Here is a 21,486-nt window from a genome sequence, read left to right on the forward strand (position 1 = left end):
AGTAGTCTGGAAGGCCTTAATTAGCTTGTTCAGGTGTGTTTGATTGGGGTTGGATGAGCTGAATGCTGCATTCAAGCCATGTCATAATAATTAAGGTAGCCTAATTACGAGAGGATTACAGGTGGTACAGCAGTCATGTTGTGATACCGTAAAAATATCAACACATATATTAATAAGTTCACGGTGTTAATACTTACTCCAAATTCTCTAAACGGGGACAGATGTTAAAAGCAGCTGTAACTGTTATGAATATGATGTTAGTTCTTTAACCTCTTAGCCTGCACCTCGCCCTCGATCTCAAAGCCTCTCAACTCGCACGTGTCAGTGTTTATGAATAGTACAAACTATGTATCATTATAAAGATCTAAACCTCAAGCATCGACGACAGATCGCTGTTTTTCAATGGAAAGCTTATAAAGACTGTATTTGCTACATTTGTGTAAGCAGTACACATACAAACATGAGCAATGGAAACGCTGTACATACCAGATCCGTCGTAATAACGAGTCATAAACACATCCACAGCTGTAAATCCCGGTTTAGTTAGAAAGGTAAGGGTCCATTGAACGACATCTCATGAAGCACGTTTAGTCCAACGAAGCAATAACGTTGTAATATGGATCATAATTCCTATGTTTACGTTTCACTTCTTCAGCGACAGAACTGTTTGTGTCCATTATGGAATTACTCACGTGTCGGAAACTGCATCTTGTTAGTAAAAACACGGCATGGTTTTTCAGCGTACAGTGTCACAAACAGAATGAGACAATCCACCGGAAAAAAGAATGAATGAAAAATAGGCAAAAGATAGTTTATTTGAATTTGGGCGCTCCCTAGTGACGCGCTCTGACGCACCTGTCAGCTGATGGAGGCGGAACTTATAGCGATCACCTTTTTCTATGTTGTTTCATTTTTCAACAGTTTTTATATATGTGAGAGTGTGTTTTATGTTGAATGTGAATGTATCTGAATGATTACCATCTGTTTGAGTGCAAATCAGACCCAAATCAGCTCGCTATTACTGTATGATCACGGCTATCAAAGTGAACGCGTCTATATGAATAGAGGGAGTGGATTATTTACTTTGGCACATTTGTGTTATTACCATCTGTATAAGTGGCCATCAGCACATCAGCACTTATTTGCATCGTGATTCATTGTTAATGCTGCATTTCTAGCAATCTCAGGATGTTCTGTAATTGGCAAAGTTAAATCTTTTTTTCTTATTATTCTTATTTTTCTTACTCAAATTATTCTTATTGTATTTTTCTAGTGCGCAAATAAATCATTTATATGACGTCTAAGTTTCTGTCTAGCGTTTTATAAATGAAAAAAAAAACATGCAGTGGTATGTTTACTGACTAAATAGTTTGTAGAAGCCTTCAATACTATTGGGAAATATATATTTTCTTATATTTGGGGGTGAGGGGGGTGATGGGGGTGTAGACATAGTCTCAGAAAAATATTAGCAGGAGTCTCATTTTTGATTATATTTTATTCAGATTTGAAATAGAAACTCATGAGACATGTGGCTTTCAACCCATTACTTTTCTAGATTGCTCCAGGACTCATTTCATGTATTTTTATATCAAATAAAAAAATATTTAAGTGTGGTAAAAAAAATTCAAGGCACTTCAGTGTCTATAACTTTTGAGCATTATCAAATCTGGTTTGATAAAAAGTAAAGCCCAAACGGTCTTCTTTCTAAAGACACCAAATTATGTTTGTAACACACAGAAGTAGGAAACTGTTACAATTATAAATTTGGTAGAGCACTTTCAGCTGTGAGTCCCATAATGGGGGTGCTGGCTAACAGGTCAAATGTAAATAAGTTTCACTCCTTCCAGACTACACACACACACAAACGCTCTCTCAGTCAGATGTGTTTTATTGAGTTGTTTATCTTTACTAAACCTGTGTGAGGCACTGATGTGTCTGTAGCACAACCTAACGACCATTAAACATTGACCCGCAGCACAGGACTGATTAACTTGTAATCCATAACCAGATAACTGAAAAGAAGAACGAACTGCAATATTTCATAAAAGTAAATGGTCTGAATAGCAAAGACCCTAATGTTTCATGTGATGTTTAAATTATACTGAAAACATTACAGTGTTATGAAAATACTTGCTGTTTTGTTAAAGGTCTCGTTAGGATTGTTGCATTACACCGTTTTGACCAGTAGGTGGAACCCGCGTGACGCAAATCAAACTAATCAAAATGGTGGATATTTTTTTGCTGTTGACCGTCTGTCACAGGATCATATATTTCTCAGTGCAATTCGCTAACAGAAGTCCATTATTCATTCCAATCGTAGTTTTGCAGAAGTAAAAAGAAAAATCCCCTTTAACACCTCTTCAACACAACATCTACAGCAAGCCTCTGTGTGCTTCATGTTGGACTCTTCAGATGAAAAAGGCATTTAGGTTTCTTTCAGTGTTTGAGTCGTCTTGCGGTTTCTGAATGCCATTTACATACAAACAGCTTATTTGTGTATAGTTTTAAATGAAACTTTTAATTTTTACCGTTAGCAGTGGTGGACGAAGTACACAAATCAAGTACTTGAGTAAAAGTACAGATGCGTATAGTAAAATATTACTCTAGTAAAAGTAAAAGTACTCCTTTTTCAATTTTACTCAAGTGAAAGTACAAAAGTACTCAATTTTTTATGTACTTAAGTAAAAAAGTACTGAAACATAGATGTTTGCAATTTGATATAGGCTACTTAATTAAATTTTAAATTAGAACATATATTTTTTTAATAATCCTACTGCTCAAAATATCTAGGATTTTTTCCCAAATAACCACTATATGGAGTCAAGATATATTTTTGTTGTTGATATGGACTACGCTGAGAGTAATGTTCACTGTGAAGCTTACACTGTGATGTCCCTGAGAGAAAACAGAGATGACCATCTGATTTTCACCAGTAAGAAAAAAGTATTTTAAAGTTTGTTGTTTTACAGAACATCACAGTTATGACATGATAATAAGGCCTGAAATTAGGAAGAACATTTTAAGGAAAATATAATTATATTTTCATAATGATTTTTTCCTTCTCAAATCTTGTCTGGGGTGTAAAAACACCCCTGGCCAAACGGGGTGCATCTCTTCCCCTCTTTGATAATTATTGTAGTTACCATGTTCTGAACGACACATCCTTTCTTTTCTCCCTATATATATATATATATATATATATATATATAGGTTGTTTATATATATATGTATATATAGGTTGTTGAATAAAAATATTTGGACATTATTTATAAAAATTACCTCAAGTTAGCACCAGCAAGCTTGTTAGCTAGATAGTTAGCATCAGCTAACAATATTTACTTATTTTCAGTACGGTTATGAATAAACATTCATGTCTGTCTACTCATCTAGTTAATCCAAACAATATAACATTACTGTTGATAAACAATATAAAAACAGACGTCACATAGGACATGGTAGCATTTTAATAAAACTGTTAATATTACGGCAGCTAGGATTTTGAACATGCACGAGTTATTGTATTTAATCTGTGTTAGTTTAAGGTTTTTTTTTTTTTTCCTAAAACAGAGACGCTGATTGATGTGTCTGCATCGTATGCACTCGAGCATTTCAGTGGGCTTAAACAGATCACTTTTTACAGCGGATTTAGTTCCCAAACAACTGACAATTTTGACCTAAATATGATTTTCAGTTACAATAATTAATCCTAAATTTCAACATTAATAACTTACTTTTAGCAACATCAGACGCACACGCACTCACAAGATCTCCCGGTTCTTACTTCTGGAGACTCGCACTAAACGGTTCATTTGAATCAGTGAGTGGTCGACTCCCAAACAGCTGCAATCCATAGACAGTAGGCTGCAATCGGATCATTCTAATACATAAACGAATCGTTTGGTGCGATTTGCGATCCGATTTAAAAGTATATTTTGAAGAGACTCAGTTCGTTCATGATGAATCAGACACCGCTTCTGCGTGTCGGAGCACGTGATATATTACAGGGAGTAACGATATGTTTTATGAAATGTAGTGAAGTTAAAAGTACGGTTTTATGCTTTGAAATGTGAAGTAAAAGTTACTCAAAATAAAACTACTCCAGTAAAGTACAGATACTTGAAAAATGTACTTAAGTACAGTAACACATTAAAGCTACTCCGTTACGGCCCACCACTGACCGTTAGTATGTGAGTGACAAGAGTGATTAGAAATTTAAGAATTAAACTATTGCATTTAAACAGTTCTGCTCACGTAAAAGGTTTCCATTTGGATGAGGGTAAACCTCTGTAACTACACATTGCTCTGCAGCGAGTTTACAAACTACGTCCTGCCTTACGAACAACTGGTGCAACCAAATGTGTAGATTTAGTTACAAAGTAGCTAGTGGTTACTAAAGCCTTGCGGTCTTAATGATCTAATTTAAGAACTTACGAATGGCTGGTGCAACCCTACCCAGGTCTCAAGGAGAGGAACTTAAAAGCACTGTGAGAAACCGCCAAATAATAATAAACAACACCAACTCTTCAAATCAAGCAATTCTTTATTTGAGGTGGAGCAGACCGAAAAGTTTTCAAAACACAGTTTGAGCAAACAGGGAAACCATGCCATAATATTAACACGGAATTGAAAAGATCTCCAGTAAGAGTTAAGCAAAAGTCCCATGTCCACTTCAAGGACCACATCCCTGACCATTCTCTTGACTTCTTCCCTGACCTCTTCCACTTCCCTGACCCTGGCCGCTTCCCTGTCCTTGTCCCTGACCCTGTCCGCTTCCCTGTCCTTGTCCCTGACCCTGTCCACTTCCCTGTCCCTGGCCGCTTCCCTGGCCCCATCCCTGACCTTGTCCCTGACCGTTTCCCTGGCCCCGTCCCTGACCCTGTCCTTGTCCCTGACCGCTTCCCTGGCCCCGTCCCTGACCCTGACCCTGTCCGCTTCCCTGGCCCTGTCCCTGACCCTGACCGCTTCCCTGGCCTTGGCCCTGTCCCTGACCCTGTCCGCTTCCCTGGCCTTGTCCCTGACCCTGTCCGCTTCCCTGGCCTTGTCCCTGACCCTGTCCCTGACCCTGGCCTTGTCCCTGGCCCTGTCCCTGACCCTGGCCTTGTCCCTGACCCTGTCCCTGACCCTGGCCTTGTCCCTGACCCTGTCCCTGACCCTGGCCTTGTCCCTGTCCCTGTCCCTGACCCTGGCCTTGTCCCTGTCCCTGTCCCTGGCCTTGTCCCTGGCCCTGGCCTTGTCCCTGACCCTGGCCTTGTCCCTAACCTTGTCCCTGTCCCTGACCCTGGCCGCTTCCCTGGCCCTGTCCCTGACCCTGTCCGCTTCCCTGGCCTTGTCCCTGACCCTGGCCTTGTCCCTGGCCCTGGCCTTGTCCCTGGCCCTGGCCCTGGCCTTGTCCCTGGCCCTGGCCTTGTCCCTGACCCTGGCCCTGGCCGCTTCCCTGGCCTTGTCCCTGACCCTGGCCGCTCCCTGGCTTCCTGACCCTGTCCGCTTCCCTGGCCTTGTCCCTGACCCTGTCCGCTTCCCTGGCCTTGTCCCTGACCCTGTCCGCCTTTCCCCCTGGCCTTGTCCCTGACCCTGTCCCTGACCCTGTCCGCTTCCCTGGCCTTGTCCCTGACCCTGTCCGCTTCCCTGGCCTTGTCCTTGTCCCTGTCCCTGACCCTGGCCTTGTCCCTGACCCTGACCCTGTCCGCTTCCCTGGCCTTGTCCCTGTCCCTGGCCTTGTCCCTGTCCCTGGCCTTGTCCCTGTCCCTGGCCTTGTCCCTGTCCCTGGCCCTGTCCCTGTCCCTGGCCTTGTCCCTGTCCCTGGCCCTGGCCTTGTCCCTGACCCTGGCCGCTTCCCTGGCCTTGTCCCTGACCCTGGCCTTGTCCCTGACCCTGGCCGCTTCCCTGGCCTTGTCCCTGACCCTGGCCGCTTCCCTGGCCTTGTCCCTGACCCTGGCCGCTTCCCTGGCCTTGTCCCTGACCCTGTCCGCTTCCCTGGCCTTGTCCCTGACCGCTTCCCTGGCCTTGTCCCTGACCCTGTCCGCTTCCCTGGCCTTGTCCCTGTCCCTGTCCCTGACCCTGGCCTTGTCCCTGACCCTGTCCGCTTCCCTGGCCTTGTCCCTGTCCCTGGCCTTGTCCCTGACCTTGTCCCTGTCCCTGACCCTGTCCGCTTCCCTGGCCTTGTCCCTGTCCCTGACCCTGGCCTTGTCCCTGACCCTGGCCTTGTCCCTGACCCTGGCCGCTTCCCTGGCCTTGTCCCTGACCGCTTCCCTGGCCTTGTCCCTGTCCCTGACCCTGTCCGCTTCCCTGGCCTTGTCCCTGTCCCTGACCCTGGCCTTGTCCCTGACCCTGTCCGCTTCCCTGGCCTTGTCCCTGTCCCTGACCCTGGCCTTGTCCCTGACCCTGGCCCTGTCCCTGACCCTGGCCACTTCCCTGGCCTTGTCCCTGACCGCTTCCCCAGCCTTGTCCCTGACCGCTTCCCTGACCGCTTCCCTGGCCTTGTCCCTGGCCTTGTCCCTGGCCTTGTCCCTGGCCTTGTCCCTGGCCTTGTCCCTGGCCTTGTCCCTGGCCTTGTCCCTGGCCTTGTCCCTGGCCTTGTCCCTGGCCTTGTCCCTGACCCTGGCCGCTTCCCTGGCCTTGTCCCTGACCGCTTCCCTGTCCCTGGCCTTGTCCCTGACCCTGGCCTTGTCCCTGACCGCTTCCCTGGCCGCTTCCCTGTCCTTGTCCCTGGCCGCTTCCCTGTCCTTGTCCCTGGCCGCTTCCCTGTCCTTGTCCCTGGCCGCTTCCCTGTCCTTGTCCTTGTCCCTGGCCCTGTCCCTGACCCAGACCGCTACCCTGGCCCTGACCCGGTCCATGAACCGGTCCATGTCCCTGACAACTCATCTGACCTCTTCCCTGACCACGTGGTTCACTGCATGCAAAGCCACCGGTGGTTGGGCAACACTTCTGTGTGGCAGGACACTGGCCATCATGGAAACAGCTTTCAGCACACAGTGGAATCATCTCTGGTAGGGGACACTGACCCGGCTTCACTGCGTGGACACAGACGGTCAGCTTTAGATGTTGGACATAGTCAGCCACTTCAACATACAGCACGACACACTCAAAGCATGAACAGCAAGCTACTATTATTCCTCTTTTGTGAAGTCATCCTGTGCATTAAACTACCCTAAGTGATGAATTTAAAACCTACTTCAGACGAGAACAAGGCAAAATTTCTGCTTCAAACCAACATTGAATTCAATGTGTTACTTGTGCGTTTTGTTTTAAGACCCTTAGCAGCCACTAACTGAAACTCACTGAAAACAGGCAGCACACAAACAGGCCCACAGTCAAATCGACAGCATTTGTGTCCTCCAGGGCAGTCTTCATCAGAAGAACATCCTCGACGGGCCGGCACGAACGTCAGCGTCGCCGGACAAAAACCCATCCACTAGAGGATTGAAGAGGATCATTTTCAGAGGCCAGAGAGTGTGGCTTAAGCATTTGTGAATCAGGGCTTTAAATACAGATTCTACATGTCTGTTCAGATCAAGACTTTTAAAACCTACACATTCCTAAACTGTTAATTACTCTCAAAGACTGAGCCACTTGTTTCTGCTTTTCTTCAGGTTGTGTAATGAAGTCAACAGATCTTGTCACCTGTGTTTTGTCTTTGAATAGCATGAGTTATGCTCAAGTATCCAAAAAGATACCACAAAGCAGCAATCAATGAGAAATCCACTCGAGCGGTCATCCTCCCGACCTGTGATCTCACAACAAACTCTGCTGGAAAAGGCCCCTGAATTTGTGCATCAGAAGAAGCACACAAATCTAAACCAACACGTGTTGCTGCAGTAGCAACCTCTGTGTAAAATGGGTTTTTTAAATATCCAAGGAGAACAATTCCAACGTTGATCAATCTCACCTGCCTGTAGCTTTCCAGTAGTCTGGAAGGCCTTAATTAGCTTGTTCAGGTGTGTTTGATTGGGGTTGGATGAGCTGAATGCTGCATTCAAGCCATGTCATAATAATTAAGGTAGCCTAATTACGAGAGGATTACAGGTGGTACAGCAGTCATGTTGTGATACCGTAAAAATATCAACACATATATTAATAAGTTCACGGTGTTAATACTTACTCCAAATTCTCTAAACGGGGACAGATGTTAAAAGCAGCTGTAACTGTTATGAATATGATGTTAGTTCTTTAACCTCTTAGCCTGCACCTCGCCCTCGATCTCAAAGCCTCTCAACTCGCACGTGTCAGTGTTTATGAATAGTACAAACTATGTATCATTATAAAGATCTAAACCTCAAGCATCGACGACAGATCGCTGTTTTTCAATGGAAAGCTTATAAAGACTGTATTTGCTACATTTGTGTAAGCAGTACACATACAAACATGAGCAATGGAAACGCTGTACATACCAGATCCGTCGTAATAACGAGTCATAAACACATCCACAGCTGTAAATCCCGGTTTAGTTAGAAAGGTAAGGGTCCATTGAACGACATCTCATGAAGCACGTTTAGTCCAACGAAGCAATAACGTTGTAATATGGATCATAGTTCCTATGTTTACGTTTCACTTCTTCAGCGACAGAACTGTTTGTGTCCATTATGGAATTACTCACGTGTCGGAAACTGCATCTTGTTAGTAAAAACACGGCATGGTTTTTCAGCGTACAGTGTCACAAACAGAATGAGACAATCCACCGGAAAAAAGAATGAATGAAAAATAGGCAAAAGATAGTTTATTTGAATTTGGCGCTCCCTAGTGACGCGCTCTGACGCACCTGTCAGCTGATGGAGGCGGAACTTATAGCGATCACCTTTTTCTATGTTTGTTTCATTTTTCAACAGTTTTTATATATGTGAGAGTGTGTTTTATGTTGAATGTGAATGTATCTGAATGATTACCATCTGTTTGAGTGCAAATCAGCCCAAATCAGCTCGCTATTACTGTATGATCACGGCTATCAAAGTGAACGCGTCTATATGAATAGAGGGAGTGGATTATTTACTTTGGCACATTTGTGTTATTACCATCTGTATAAGTGGCCATCAGCACATCAGCACTTATTTGCATCGTGATTCATTGTTAATGCTGCATTTCTAGCAATCTCAGGATGTTCTGTAATTGGCAAAGTTAAATCTTTTTTTTCTTATTATTCTTATTTTTCTTACTCAAATTATTCTTATTGTATTTTTCTAGTGCGCAAATAAATCATTTATATGACGTCTAAGTTTCTGTCTAGCGTTTTATAAATGAAAAAAAAAAACATGCAGTGGTATGTTTACTGACTAAATAGTTTGTAGAAGCCTTCAATACTATTGGGAAATATATATTTTCTTATATTTGGGGGGTGAGGGGGGTGATGGGGGTGTAGACATAGTCTCAGAAAAATATTAGCAGGAGTCTCATTTTTGATTATATTTTATTCAGATTTGAAATAGAAACTCATGAGACATGTGGCTTTCAACCCATTACTTTTCTAGATTGCTCCAGGACTCATTTCATGTATTTTTATATCAAATAAAAAAATATTTAAGTGTGGTAAAAAAAATTCAAGGCACTTCAGTGTCTATAACTTTTGAGCATTATCAAATCTGGTTGATAAAAAGTAAAGCCCAAATGGTCTTCTTTCTAAAGACACCAAAATTATGTTTGTAACACACAGAAGTAGGAAACTGTTACAATTATAAATTTGGTAGAGCACTTTCAGCTGTGAGTCCCATAATGGGGGGTGCTGGCTAACAGGTCAAATGTAAATAAGTTTCACTCCTTCCAGACTACACACACACACAAACGCTCTCTCAGTCAGATGTGTTTTATTGAGTTGTTTATCTTTACTAAACCTGTGTGAGGCACTGATGTGTCTGTAGCACAACCTAACGACCATTAAACATTGACCCGCAGCACAGGACTGATTAACTTGTAATCCATAACCAGATAACTGAAAAGAAGAACGAACTGCAATATTTCATAAAAGTAAATGGTCTGAATAGCAAAGACCCTAATGTTTCACGTGATGTTTAAATTATACTGAAAACATTACAGTGTTATGAAAATACTTGCTGTTTTGTTAAAGGTCTCGTTAGGATTGTTGCATTACACCGTTTTGACCAGTAGGTGGAACCCGCGTGACGCAAATCAAACTAATCAAAATGGTGGATATTTTTTTGCTGTTGACCGTCTGTCACAGGATCATATATTTCTCAGTGCAATTCGCTAACAGAAGTCCATTATTCATTCCAATCGTAGTTTTGCAGAAGTAAAAAGAAAAATCCCCTTTAACACCTCTTCAACACAACATCTACAGCAAGCCTCTGTGTGCTTCATGTTGGACTCTTCAGATGAAAAAGGCATTTAGGTTTCTTTCAGTGTTTGAGTCGTCTTGCGGTTTCTGAATGCCATTTACATACAAACAGCTTATTTGTGTATAGTTTTAAATGAAACTTTTAATTTTTACCGTTAGCAGTGGTGGACGAAGTACACAAATCAAGTACTTGAGTAAAAGTACAGATGCGTATAGTAAAATATTACTCTAGTAAAAGTAAAAGTACTCCTTTTTCAATTTTACTCAAGTGAAAGTACAAAAGTACTCAATTTTTTATGTACTTAAGTAAAAAAGTACTGAAACATAGATGTTTGCAATTTGATATAGGCTACTTAATTAAATTTTAAATTAGAACATATATTTTTTTAATAATCCTACTGCTCAAAATATCTAGGATTTTTTCCCAAATAACCACTATATGGAGTCAAGATATATTTTTGTTGTTGATATGGACTACGCTGAGAGTAATGTTCACTGTGAAGCTTACACTGTGATGTCCCTGAGAGAAAACAGAGATGACCATCTGATTTTCACCAGTAAGAAAAAAGTATTTTAAAGTTTGTTGTTTTACAGAACATCACAGTTATGACATGATAATAAGGCCTGAAATTAGGAAGAACATTTTAAGGAAAATATAATTATATTTTCATAATGATTTTTTCCTTCTCAAATCTTGTCTGGGGTGTAAAAACACCCCTGGCCAAACGGGGTGCATCTCTTCCCCTCTTTGATAATTATTGTAGTTACCATGTTCTGAACAACACATCCTTTCTTTTCTCCCTATATATATATATATATATATATATATATATATATATATATATATATATATAGGTTGTTTATATATATATGTATATATAGGTTGTTGAATAAAAATATTTGGACATTATTTATAAAAATTACCTCAAGTTAGCACCAGCAAGCTTGTTAGCTAGATAGTTAGCATCAGCTAACAATATTTACTTATTTTCAGTGCGGTTATGAATAAACATTCATGTCTGTCTACTCATCTAGTTAATCCAAACAATATAACATTACTGTTGATAAACAATATAAAAACAGACGTCACATAGGACATGGTAGCATTTTAATAAAACTGTTAATATTACGGCAGCTAGGATTTTGAACATGCACGAGTTATTGTATTTAATCTGTGTTAGTTTAAGGTTTTTTTTTTTTTTCCTAAAACAGAGACGCTGATTGATGTGTCTGCATCGTATGCACTCGAGCATTTCAGTGGGCTTAAACAGATCACTTTTTACAGCGGATTTAGTTCCCAAACAACTGACAATTTTGACCTAAATATGATTTTCAGTTACAATAATTAATCCTAAATTTCAACATTAATAACTTACTTTTAGCAACATCAGACGCACACGCACTCACAAGATCTCCCGGTTCTTACTTCTGGAGACTCGCACTAAACGGTTCATTTGAATCAGTGAGTGGTCGACTCCCGAACAGCTGCAATCCATAGACAGTAGGCTGCAATCGGATCATTCTAATACATAAACGAATCGTTTGGTGCGATTTGCGATCCGATTTAAAAGTATATTTTGAAGAGACTCAGTTCGTTCATGATGAATCAGACACCGCTTCTGCGTGTCGGAGCACGTGATATATTACAGGGAGTAACGATATGTTTTATGAAATGTAGTGAAGTTAAAAGTACGGTTTTATGCTTTGAAATGTGAAGTAAAAGTTACTCAAAATAAAACTACTCCAGTAAAGTACAGATACTTGAAAAATGTACTTAAGTACAGTAACCCATTAAAGCTACTCCGTTACGGCCCACCACTGACCGTTAGTATGTGAGTGACAAGAGTGATTAGAAATTTAAGAATTAAACTATTGCATTTAAACAGTTCTGCTCACGTAAAAGGTTTCCATTTGGATGAGGGTAAACCTCTGTAACTACACATTGCTCTGCAGCGAGTTTACAAACTACGTCCTGCCTTACGAACAACTGGTGCAACCAAATGTGTAGATTTAGTTACAAAGTAGCTAGTGGTTACTAAAGCCTTGCGGTCTTAATGATCTAATTTAAGAACTTACGAATGGCTGGTGCAACCCTACCCAGGTCTCAAGGAGAGGAACTTAAAAGCACTGTGAGAAACCGCCAAATAATAATAAACAACACCAACTCTTCAAATCAAGCAATTCTTTATTTGAGGTGGAGCAGACCGAAAAGTTTTCAAAACACAGTTTGAGCAAACAGGGAAACCATGCCATAATATTAACACGGAATTGAAAAGATCTCCAGTAAGAGTTAAGCAAAAGTCCCATGTCCACTTCAATGACCACATCCCTGACCATTCTCTTGACTTCTTCCCTGACCTCTTCCACTTCCCTGACCCTGGCCGCTTCCCTGTCCTTGTCCCTGACCCTGTCCGCTTCCCTGTCCTTGTCCCTGACCCTGTCCACTTCCCTGTCCCTGGCCGCTTCCCTGGCCCCATCCCTGACCTTGTCCCTGACCGTTTCCCTGGCCCCGTCCCTGACCCTGTCCTTGTCCCTGACCGCTTCCCTGGCCCCGTCCCTGACCGCTTCCCTGGCCCCGTCCCTGACCCTGACCGCTTCCCTGGCCTTGGCCCTGTCCCTGACCCTGTCCGCTTCCCTGGCCTTGTCCCTGTCCCTGACCCTGTCCGCTTCCCTGGCCTTGTCCCTGACCCTGTCCGCTTCCCTGGCCTTGTCCCTGACCCTGTCCGCTTCCCTGGCCTTGTCCCTGACCCTGTCCGCTTCCCTGGCCTTGTCCCTGACCCTGGCCTTGTCCTGACTCTGTCCGCTTCCCTGGCCTTGTCCCTGACCCTGTCCGCTTCCCTGGCCTTGTCCCTGACCCTGTCCGCTTCCCTGGCCTTGTCCCTGACCCTGTCCGCTTCCCTGGCCTTGTCCCTGACCCTGTCCGCTTCCCTGGCCTTGTCCCTGACCTTGTCCCTGACCCTGTCCGCTTCCCTGGCCTTGTCCCTGTCCCTGACCCTGGCCTTGTCCCTGACCCTGACCCTGTCCGCTTCCCTGGCCTTGTCCCTGTCCCTGGCCTTGTCCCTGTTCCTGGCCTTGTCCCTGTCCCTGGCCTTGTCCCTGTCCCTGGCCCTGTCCGCTTCCCTGGCCTTGTCCCTGACCCTGGCCTTGTCCCTGACCCTGGCCGCTTCCCTGGCCTTGTCCCTGACCCTGGCCTTGTCCCTGACCCTGGCCGCTTCCCTGGCCTTGTCCCTGACCCTGGCCTTGTCCCTGACCCTGGCCGCTTCCCTGGCCTTGTCCCTGACCCTGGCCGCTTCCCTGGCCTTGTCCCTGACCCTGGCCGCTTCCCTGGCCTTGTCCCTGACCCTGTCCGCTTCCCTGGCCTTGTCCCTGACCTTGTCCCTGACCCTGTCCGCTTCCCTGGCCTTGTCCCTGACCCTGTCCGCTTCCCTGGCCTTGTCCCTGACCCTGTCCGCTTCCCTGGCCTTGTCCCTGTCCCTGACCCTGGCCTTGTCCCTGACCCTGACCCTGGCCGCTTCCCTGGCCTTGTCCCTGTCCCTGGCCTTGTCCCTGACCTTGTCCCTGTCCCTGACCCTGTCCGCTTCCCTGGCCTTGTCCCTGTCCCTGACCCTGGCCTTGTCCCTGTCCCTGACCCTGGCCTTGTCCCTGACCCTGGCCGCTTCCCTGGCCTTGTCCCTGACCGCTTCCCTGGCCTTGTCCCTGTCCCTGACCCTGTCCGCTTCCCTGGCCTTGTCCCTGTCCCTGACCCTGGCCTTGTCCCTGACCCTGTCCGCTTCCCTGGCCCTGTCCCTGGCCCTGTCCCTGGCCCTGTCCCTGGCCTTGTCCCTGGCCTTGTCCCTGGCCTTGTCCCTGGCCTTGTCCCTGGCCTTGTCCCTGGCCTTGTCCCTGTCCCTGGCCTTGTCCCTGACCCTGGCCTTGTCCCTGACCCTGGCCTTGTCCCTGACCCTGGCCTTGTCCCTGGCCGCTTCCCTGTCCTTGTCCCTGGCCGCTTCCCTGTCCTTGTCCCTGGCCGCTTCCCTGTCCGCTTCCCTGTCCTTGTCCCTGGCCGCTTCCCTGTCCTTGTCCTTGTCCCTGGCCCTGTCCCTGACCCAGACCGCTACCCTGGCCCTGACCCGGTCCATGAACCGGTCCATGTCCCTGACAACTCATCTGACCTCTTCCCTGACCACGTGGTTCACTGCATGCAAAGCCACCGGTGGTTGGGCAACACTTCTGTGTGGCAGGACACTGGCCATCATGGAAACAGCTTTCAGCACACAGTGGAATCATCTCTGGTAGGGGACACTGACCCGGCTTCACTGCGTGGACACAGACGGTCAGCTTTAGATGTTGGACATAGTCAGCCACTTCAACATACAGCACGACACACTCAAAGCATGAACAGCAAGCTACTATTATTCCTCTTTTGTGAAGTCATCCTGTGCATTAAACTACCCTAAGTGATGAATTTAAAACCTACTTCAGACGAGAACAAGGCAAAATTTCTGCTTCAAACCAACATTGAATTCAATGTGTTACTTGTGCGTTTTGTTTTAAGACCCTTAGCAGCCACTAACTGAAACTCACTGAAAACAGGCAGCACACAAACAGGCCCACAGTCAAATCGACAGCATTTGTGTCCTCCAGGGCAGTCTTCATCAGAAGAACATCCTCGACGGGCCGGCACGAACGTCAGCGTCGCCGGACAAAAACCATCCACTAGAGGATTGAAGAGGATCATTTTCAGAGGCCAGAGAGTGTGGCTTAAGCATTTGTGAATCAGGGCTTTAAATACAGATTCTACATGTCTGTTCAGATCAAGACTTTTAAAACCTACACATTCCTAAACTGTTAATTACTCTCAAAGACTGAGCCACTTGTTTCTGCTTTTCTTCAGGTTGTGTAATGAAGTCAACAGATCTTGTCACCTGTGTTTTGTCTTTGAATAGCATGAGTTATGCTCAAGTATCCAAAAAGATACCACAAAGCAGCAATCAATGAGAAATCCACTCGAGCGGTCATCCTCCCGACCTGTGATCTCACAACAAACTCTGCTGGAAAAGGCCCCTGAATTTGTGCATCAGAAGAAGCACACAAAGCTAAACCAACACGTGTTGCTGCAGTAGCAACCTCTGTGTAAAATGGGTTTTTTAAATATCCAAGGAGAACAATTCCAACGTTGATCAATCTCACCTGCCTGTAGCTTTCCAGTAGTCTGGAAGGCCTTAATTAGCTTGTTCAGGTGTGTTTGATTGGGGTTGGATGAGCTGAATGCTGCATTCAAGCCATGTCATAATAATTAAGGTAGCCTAATTACGAGAGGATTACAGGTGGTACAGCAGTCATGTTGTGATACCGTAAAAATATCAACACATATATTAATAAGTTCACGGTGTTAATACTTACTCCAAATTCTCTAAACGGGGACAGATGTTAAAAGCAGCTGTAACTGTTATGAATATGATGTTAGTTCTTTAACCTCTTAGCCTGCACCTCGCCCTCGATCTCAAAGCCTCTCAACTCGCACGTGTCAGTGTTTATGAATAGTACAAACTATGTATCATTATAAAGATCTAAACCTCAAGCATCGACGACAGATCGCTGTTTTTCAATGGAAAGCTTATAAAGACTGTATTTGCTACATTTGTGTAAGCAGTACACATACAAACATGAGCAATGGAAACGCTGTACATACCAGATCCGTCGTAATAACGAGTCATAAACACATCCACAGCTGTAAATCCCGGTTTAGTTAGAAAGGTAAGGGTCCATTGAACGACATCTCATGAAGCACGTTTAGTCCAACGAAGCAATAACGTTGTAATATGGATCATAATTCCTATGTTTACGTTTCACTTCTTCAGCGACAGAACTGTTTGTGTCCATTATGGAATTACTCACGTGTCGGAAACTGCATCTTGTTAGTAAAAACACGGCATGGTTTTTCAGCGTACAGTGTCACAAACAGAATGAGACAATCCACCGGAAAAAAGAATGAATGAAAAATAGGCAAAAGATAGTTTATTTGAATTTGGCGCTCCCTAGTGACGCGCTCTGACGCACCTGTCAGCTGATGGAGGCGGAACTTATAGCGATCACCTTTTTCTATGTTTGTTTCATTTTTCAACAGTTTTTATATATGTGAGAGTGTGTTTTATGTTGAATGTGAATGTATCTGAATGATTACCATCTGTTTGAGTGCAAATCAGCCCAAATCAGCTCGCTATTACTGTATGATCACGGCTATCAAAGTGAACGCGTCTATATGAATAGAGGGAGTGGATTATTTACTTTGGCACATTTGTGTTATTACCATCTGTATAAGTGGCCATCAGCACATCAGCACTTATTTGCATCGTGATTCATTGTTAATGCTGCATTTCTAGCAATCTCAGGATGTTCTGTAATTGGCAAAGTTAAATCTTTTTTTTCTTATTATTCTTATTTTTCTTACTCAAATTATTCTTATTGTATTTTTCTAGTGCGCAAATAAATCATTTATATGACGTCTAAGTTTCTGTCTAGCGTTTTATAAATGAAAAAAAAAACATGCAGTGGTATGTTTACTGACTAAATAGTTTGTAGAAGCCTTCAATACTATTGGGAAATATATATTTTCTTATATTTGGGGGGTGAGGGGGGTGATGGGGGTGTAGACATAGTCTCAGAAAAATATTAGCAGGAGTCTCATTTTTGATTATATTTTATTCAGATTTGAAATAGAAACTCATGAGACATGTGGCTTTCAACCCATTACTTTTCTAGATTGCTCCAGGACTCATTTCATGTATTTTTATATCAAATAAAAAAATATTTAAGTGTGGTAAAAAAAATTCAAGGCACTTCAGTGTCTATAACTTTTGAGCATTATCAAATCTGGTTGATAAAAAGTAAAGCCCAAATGGTCTTCTTTCTAAAGACACCAAAATTATGTTTGTAACACACAGAAGTAGGAAACTGTTACAATTATAAATTTGGTAGAGCACTTTCAGCTGTGAGTCCCATAATGGGGGGTGCTGGCTAACAGGTCAAATGTAAATAAGTTTCACTCCTTCCAGACTACACACACACACAAACGCTCTCTCAGTCAGATGTGTTTTATTGAGTTGTTTATCTTTACTAAACCTGTGTGAGGCACTGATGTGTCTGTAGCACAACCTAACGACCATTAAACATTGACCCGCAGCACAGGACTGATTAACTTGTAATCCATAACCAGATAACTGAAAAGAAGAACGAACTGCAATATTTCATAAAAGTAAATGGTCTGAATAGCAAAGACCCTAATGTTTCACGTGATGTTTAAATTATACTGAAAACATTACAGTGTTATGAAAATACTTGCTGTTTTGTTAAAGGTCTCGTTAGGATTGTTGCATTACACCGTTTTGACCAGTAGGTGGAACCCGCGTGACGCAAATCAAACTAATCAAAATGGTGGATATTTTTTTGCTGTTGACCGTCTGTCACAGGATCATATATTTCTCAGTGCAATTCGCTAACAGAAGTCCATTATTCATTCCAATCGTAGTTTTGCAGAAGTAAAAAGAAAAATCCCCTTTAACACCTCTTCAACACAACATCTACAGCAAGCCTCTGTGTGCTTCATGTTGGACTCTTCAGATGAAAAAGGCATTTAGGTTTCTTTCAGTGTTTGAGTCGTCTTGCGGTTTCTGAATGCCATTTACATACAAACAGCTTATTTGTGTATAGTTTTAAATGAAACTTTTAATTTTTACCGTTAGCAGTGGTGGACGAAGTACACAAATCAAGTACTTGAGTAAAAGTACAGATGCGTATAGTAAAATATTACTCTAGTAAAAGTAAAAGTACTCCTTTTTCAATTTTACTCAAGTGAAAGTACAAAAGTACTCAATTTTTTATGTACTTAAGTAAAAAAGTACTGAAACATAGATGTTTGCAATTTGATATAGGCTACTTAATTAAATTTTAAATTAGAACATATATTTTTTTAATAATCCTACTGCTCAAAATATCTAGGATTTTTCCCAAATAACCACTATATGGAGTCAAGATATATTTTTGTTGTTGATATGGACTACGCTGAGAGTAATGTTCACTGTGAAGCTTACACTGTGATGTCCCTGAGAGAAAACAGAGATGACCATCTGATTTTCACCAGTAAGAAAAAAGTATTTTAAAGTTTGTTGTTTTACAGAACATCACAGTTATGACATGATAATAAGGCCTGAAATTAGGAAGAACATTTTAAGGAAAATATAATTATATTTTCATAATGATTTTTTCCTTCTCAAATCTTGTCTGGGGTGTAAAAACACCCCTGGCCAAACGGGGTGCATCTCTTCCCCTCTTTGATAATTATTGTAGTTACCATGTTCTGAACAACACATCCTTTCTTTTCTCCCTATATATATATATATATATAATTTATATATATATATATATATATATATATAGGTTGTTTATATATATTATGTATATATAGGTTGTTGAATAAAAATATTTGGACATTATTTATAAAAATTACCTCAAGTTAGCACCAGCAAGCTTGTTAGCTAGATAGTTAGCATCAGCTAACAATATTTACTTATTTTCAGTACGGTTATGAATAAACATTCATGTCTGTCTACTCATCTAGTTAATCCAAACAATATAACATTACTGTTGATAAACAATATAAAAACAGACGTCACATAGGACATGGTAGCATTTTAATAAAACTGTTAATATTACGGCAGCTAGGATTTTGAACATGCACGAGTTATTGTATTTAATCTGTGTTAGTTTAAGGTTTTTTTTTTTTTTTCCTAAAACAGAGACGCTGATTGATGTGTCTGCATCGTATGCACTCGAGCATTTCAGTGGGCTTAAACAGATCACTTTTTACAGCGGATTTAGTTCCCAAACAACTGACAATTTTGACCTTAAATATGATTTTCAGTTACAATAATTAATCCTAAATTTCAACATTAATAACTTACTTTTAGCAACATCAGACGCACACGCAACTCACAAAGATCTCCCGGTTCTTAACTTTCTGGAGACTCGCACTAAACGGTTCATTTGACATCAGTGATGGTCGACTCCCCGAACAGCTGCAATCCATAGACAGTAGGCTGCAATCGGATCATTCTAATACATAAACGAATCGTTTGGTGCGATTTGCGATCCCGATTTAAAAGTATATTTTGAAGAGACTCAGTTCGTTCATGATGAATCAGACACCGCTTCTGCGTGTCGGAGCACGTGATATATTACAGGGAGTAACGATAATGTTTTATGAAATGTAGTGAAGTTAAAAAGTATCGGTTTTATGCTTTGAAATGTGAAGTAAAAGTTACTCAAAATAAAACTACTCCAGTAAAGTACAGATACTTGAAAAATGTACTTAAGTACAGTAACCATTAAAGCTACTCCGTTACGGCCCACCACTGACCGTTAGTATGTGAGTGACAAGAGTGATTAGAAATTTAAGAATTAAACTATTGCATTTAAACAGTTCTGCTCACGTAAAAGGTTTCCATTTGGATGAGGGTAAACCTCTGTAACTACACATTGCTCTGCAGCGAGTTTACAAACTACGTCCTGCCTTACGAACAACTGGTGCAACCAAATGTGTAGATTTAGTTACAAAGTAGCTAGTGGTTACTAAAGCCTTGCGGTCTTAATGATCTAATTTAAGAACTTACGAATGGCTGGTGCAACCCTACCCAGGTCTCAAGGAGAGGAACTTAAAAGCACTGTGAGAAACCGCCAAATAATAATAAACAACACCAACTCTTCAAATCAAGCAATTCTTTATTTGAGGTGGAGCAGACCGAAAAGTTTTCAAAACACAGTTTGAGCAAACAGGGAAACCATGCCATAATATTAACACGGAATTGAAAAGATCTCCAGTAAGAGTTAAGCAAAAGTCCCATGTCCACTTCAATGACCACATCCCTGACCATTCTCTTGACTTCTTCCCTGACCTCTTCCACTTCCCTGACCCTGGCCGCTTCCCTGTCCTTGTCCCTGACCCTGTCCGCTTCCCTGTCCTTGTCCCTGACCCTGTCCACTTCCCTGTCCCTGGCCGCTTCCCTGGCCCCATCCCTGACCTTGTCCCTGACCGTTTCCCTGGCCCCGTCCCTGACCCTGTCCTTGTCCCTGACCGCTTCCCTGGCCCCGTCCCTGACGCTTCCCTGGCCCGTCCTGACCTGACGTCCCTGGCCTTGGCCCTGTCCCTGACCCTGTCCGCTTCCCTGCCTTGTCCCTGGCCTTGTCCCTGTCCCTGACCCTGTCCGCTTCCCTGGCCTTGTCCCTGTCCCTGACCCTGTCCGCTTCCCTGGCCTTGTCCCTGACCCTGTCCGCTTCCCTGGCCTTGTCCCTGACCCTGTCCGCTTCCCTGGCCTTGTCCCTGACCCTGTCCGCTTCCCTGGCCTTGTCCCTGACCCTGTCCCTGACCCTGGCCTTGTCCCTGTCCCTGTCCCTGACCCTGGCCTTGTCCCTGACCCTGTCCCTGACCCTGGCCTTGTCCCTGGCCTGTCCCTGACCCTGGCCCTGTCCCTGACCCTGGCCTTGTCCCTGACCTGCCCTGTCCCTGACCCTGGCCTTGTCCCTGACCCTGGCCTGTCCCTGACCCTGGCCTTGTCCCTGACCCTGGCCTGTCCCTGACCCTGGCGCTTCCCTGGCCCTGTCCCACCCTGTCCGCTTCCCTGGCCTTGTCCCTGACCCTGGCCTTGTCCCTGACCCTGCCCTGACCCTGGCCTTGTCCCTGGCCCTGGCCCTGGCCTGTCCCTGTCCCTGGCCTTGTCCCTGACCCTGGCCTGGCCGCTTCCCTGGCCTTGTCCCTGACCCTGGCCTTGTCCCTGACCCTGGCCGCTTCCCTGGCCTTGTCCCTGACCCTGTCGCTTCCCTGGCCTTGTCCCTGACCCTGTCCGCTTCCCTGGCCTTGTCCCTGACCCTGTCCGCTTCCCTGGCCTTGTCCCTGACCCTGTCGCTCCTGGCCTTGTCCCTGACCTTGTCCCTGACCCTGTCCGCTTCCCTGGCCTTGTCCCTGTCCCTCCCTGGCCTTGTCCCTGACCCTGACCCTGTCCGCTTCCCTGGCCTTGTCCCTGTCCCTGGCCTTGTCCCTGTCCCTGGCCTTGTCCCTGTCCTGGCCTTGTCCCTGTCCCTGCTTGTCCCTGTCCCTGACCCTGTCCGCTTCCCTGGCCTTGTCCCTGACCCTGGCCTTGTCCCTGACCCTGGCCGCTTCCCTGGCCTTGTCCCTG

General features: G+C 44.0%; 2 protein-coding genes across 2 annotated transcripts; both read right to left on the minus strand.

Moving 5' to 3' along the window:
• Window positions 1–4,927: 4,927 nt before the first annotated feature.
• LOC113104785 (fibroin heavy chain-like) lies at window positions 4,928–7,425 on the minus strand (the record flags this gene model as incomplete). Its single annotated transcript, XM_026266134.1, has 5 exons — window positions 7,279–7,425; window positions 6,867–7,010; window positions 6,627–6,746; window positions 5,823–6,476; window positions 4,928–5,007 (listed from the first exon to the last, which is right to left on the minus strand). Coding segments are annotated over exons 1-5 (1,128 nt in total), but the record flags the coding sequence as incomplete, so codon positions are not given.
• Window positions 7,426–13,531: 6,106 nt separating this feature from the next.
• Window positions 13,532–15,846, minus strand: LOC113104786 (glycine-rich cell wall structural protein 1.8-like; the record flags this gene model as incomplete). The annotated part of the gene is made up of 4 exons (XM_026266135.1): window positions 15,184–15,846; window positions 14,861–14,974; window positions 14,443–14,574; window positions 13,532–14,250 (listed from the first exon to the last, which is right to left on the minus strand). Coding segments are annotated over exons 1-4 (1,059 nt in total), but the record flags the coding sequence as incomplete, so codon positions are not given.
• Window positions 15,847–21,486: the final 5,640 nt, after the last annotated feature.

Source organism: Carassius auratus, unplaced genomic scaffold, assembly GCF_003368295.1.
Source record: "Carassius auratus strain Wakin unplaced genomic scaffold, ASM336829v1 scaf_tig00218142, whole genome shotgun sequence".
In the NCBI taxonomy this organism is placed as follows: Eukaryota; Metazoa; Chordata; class Actinopteri; order Cypriniformes; family Cyprinidae; genus Carassius; species Carassius auratus.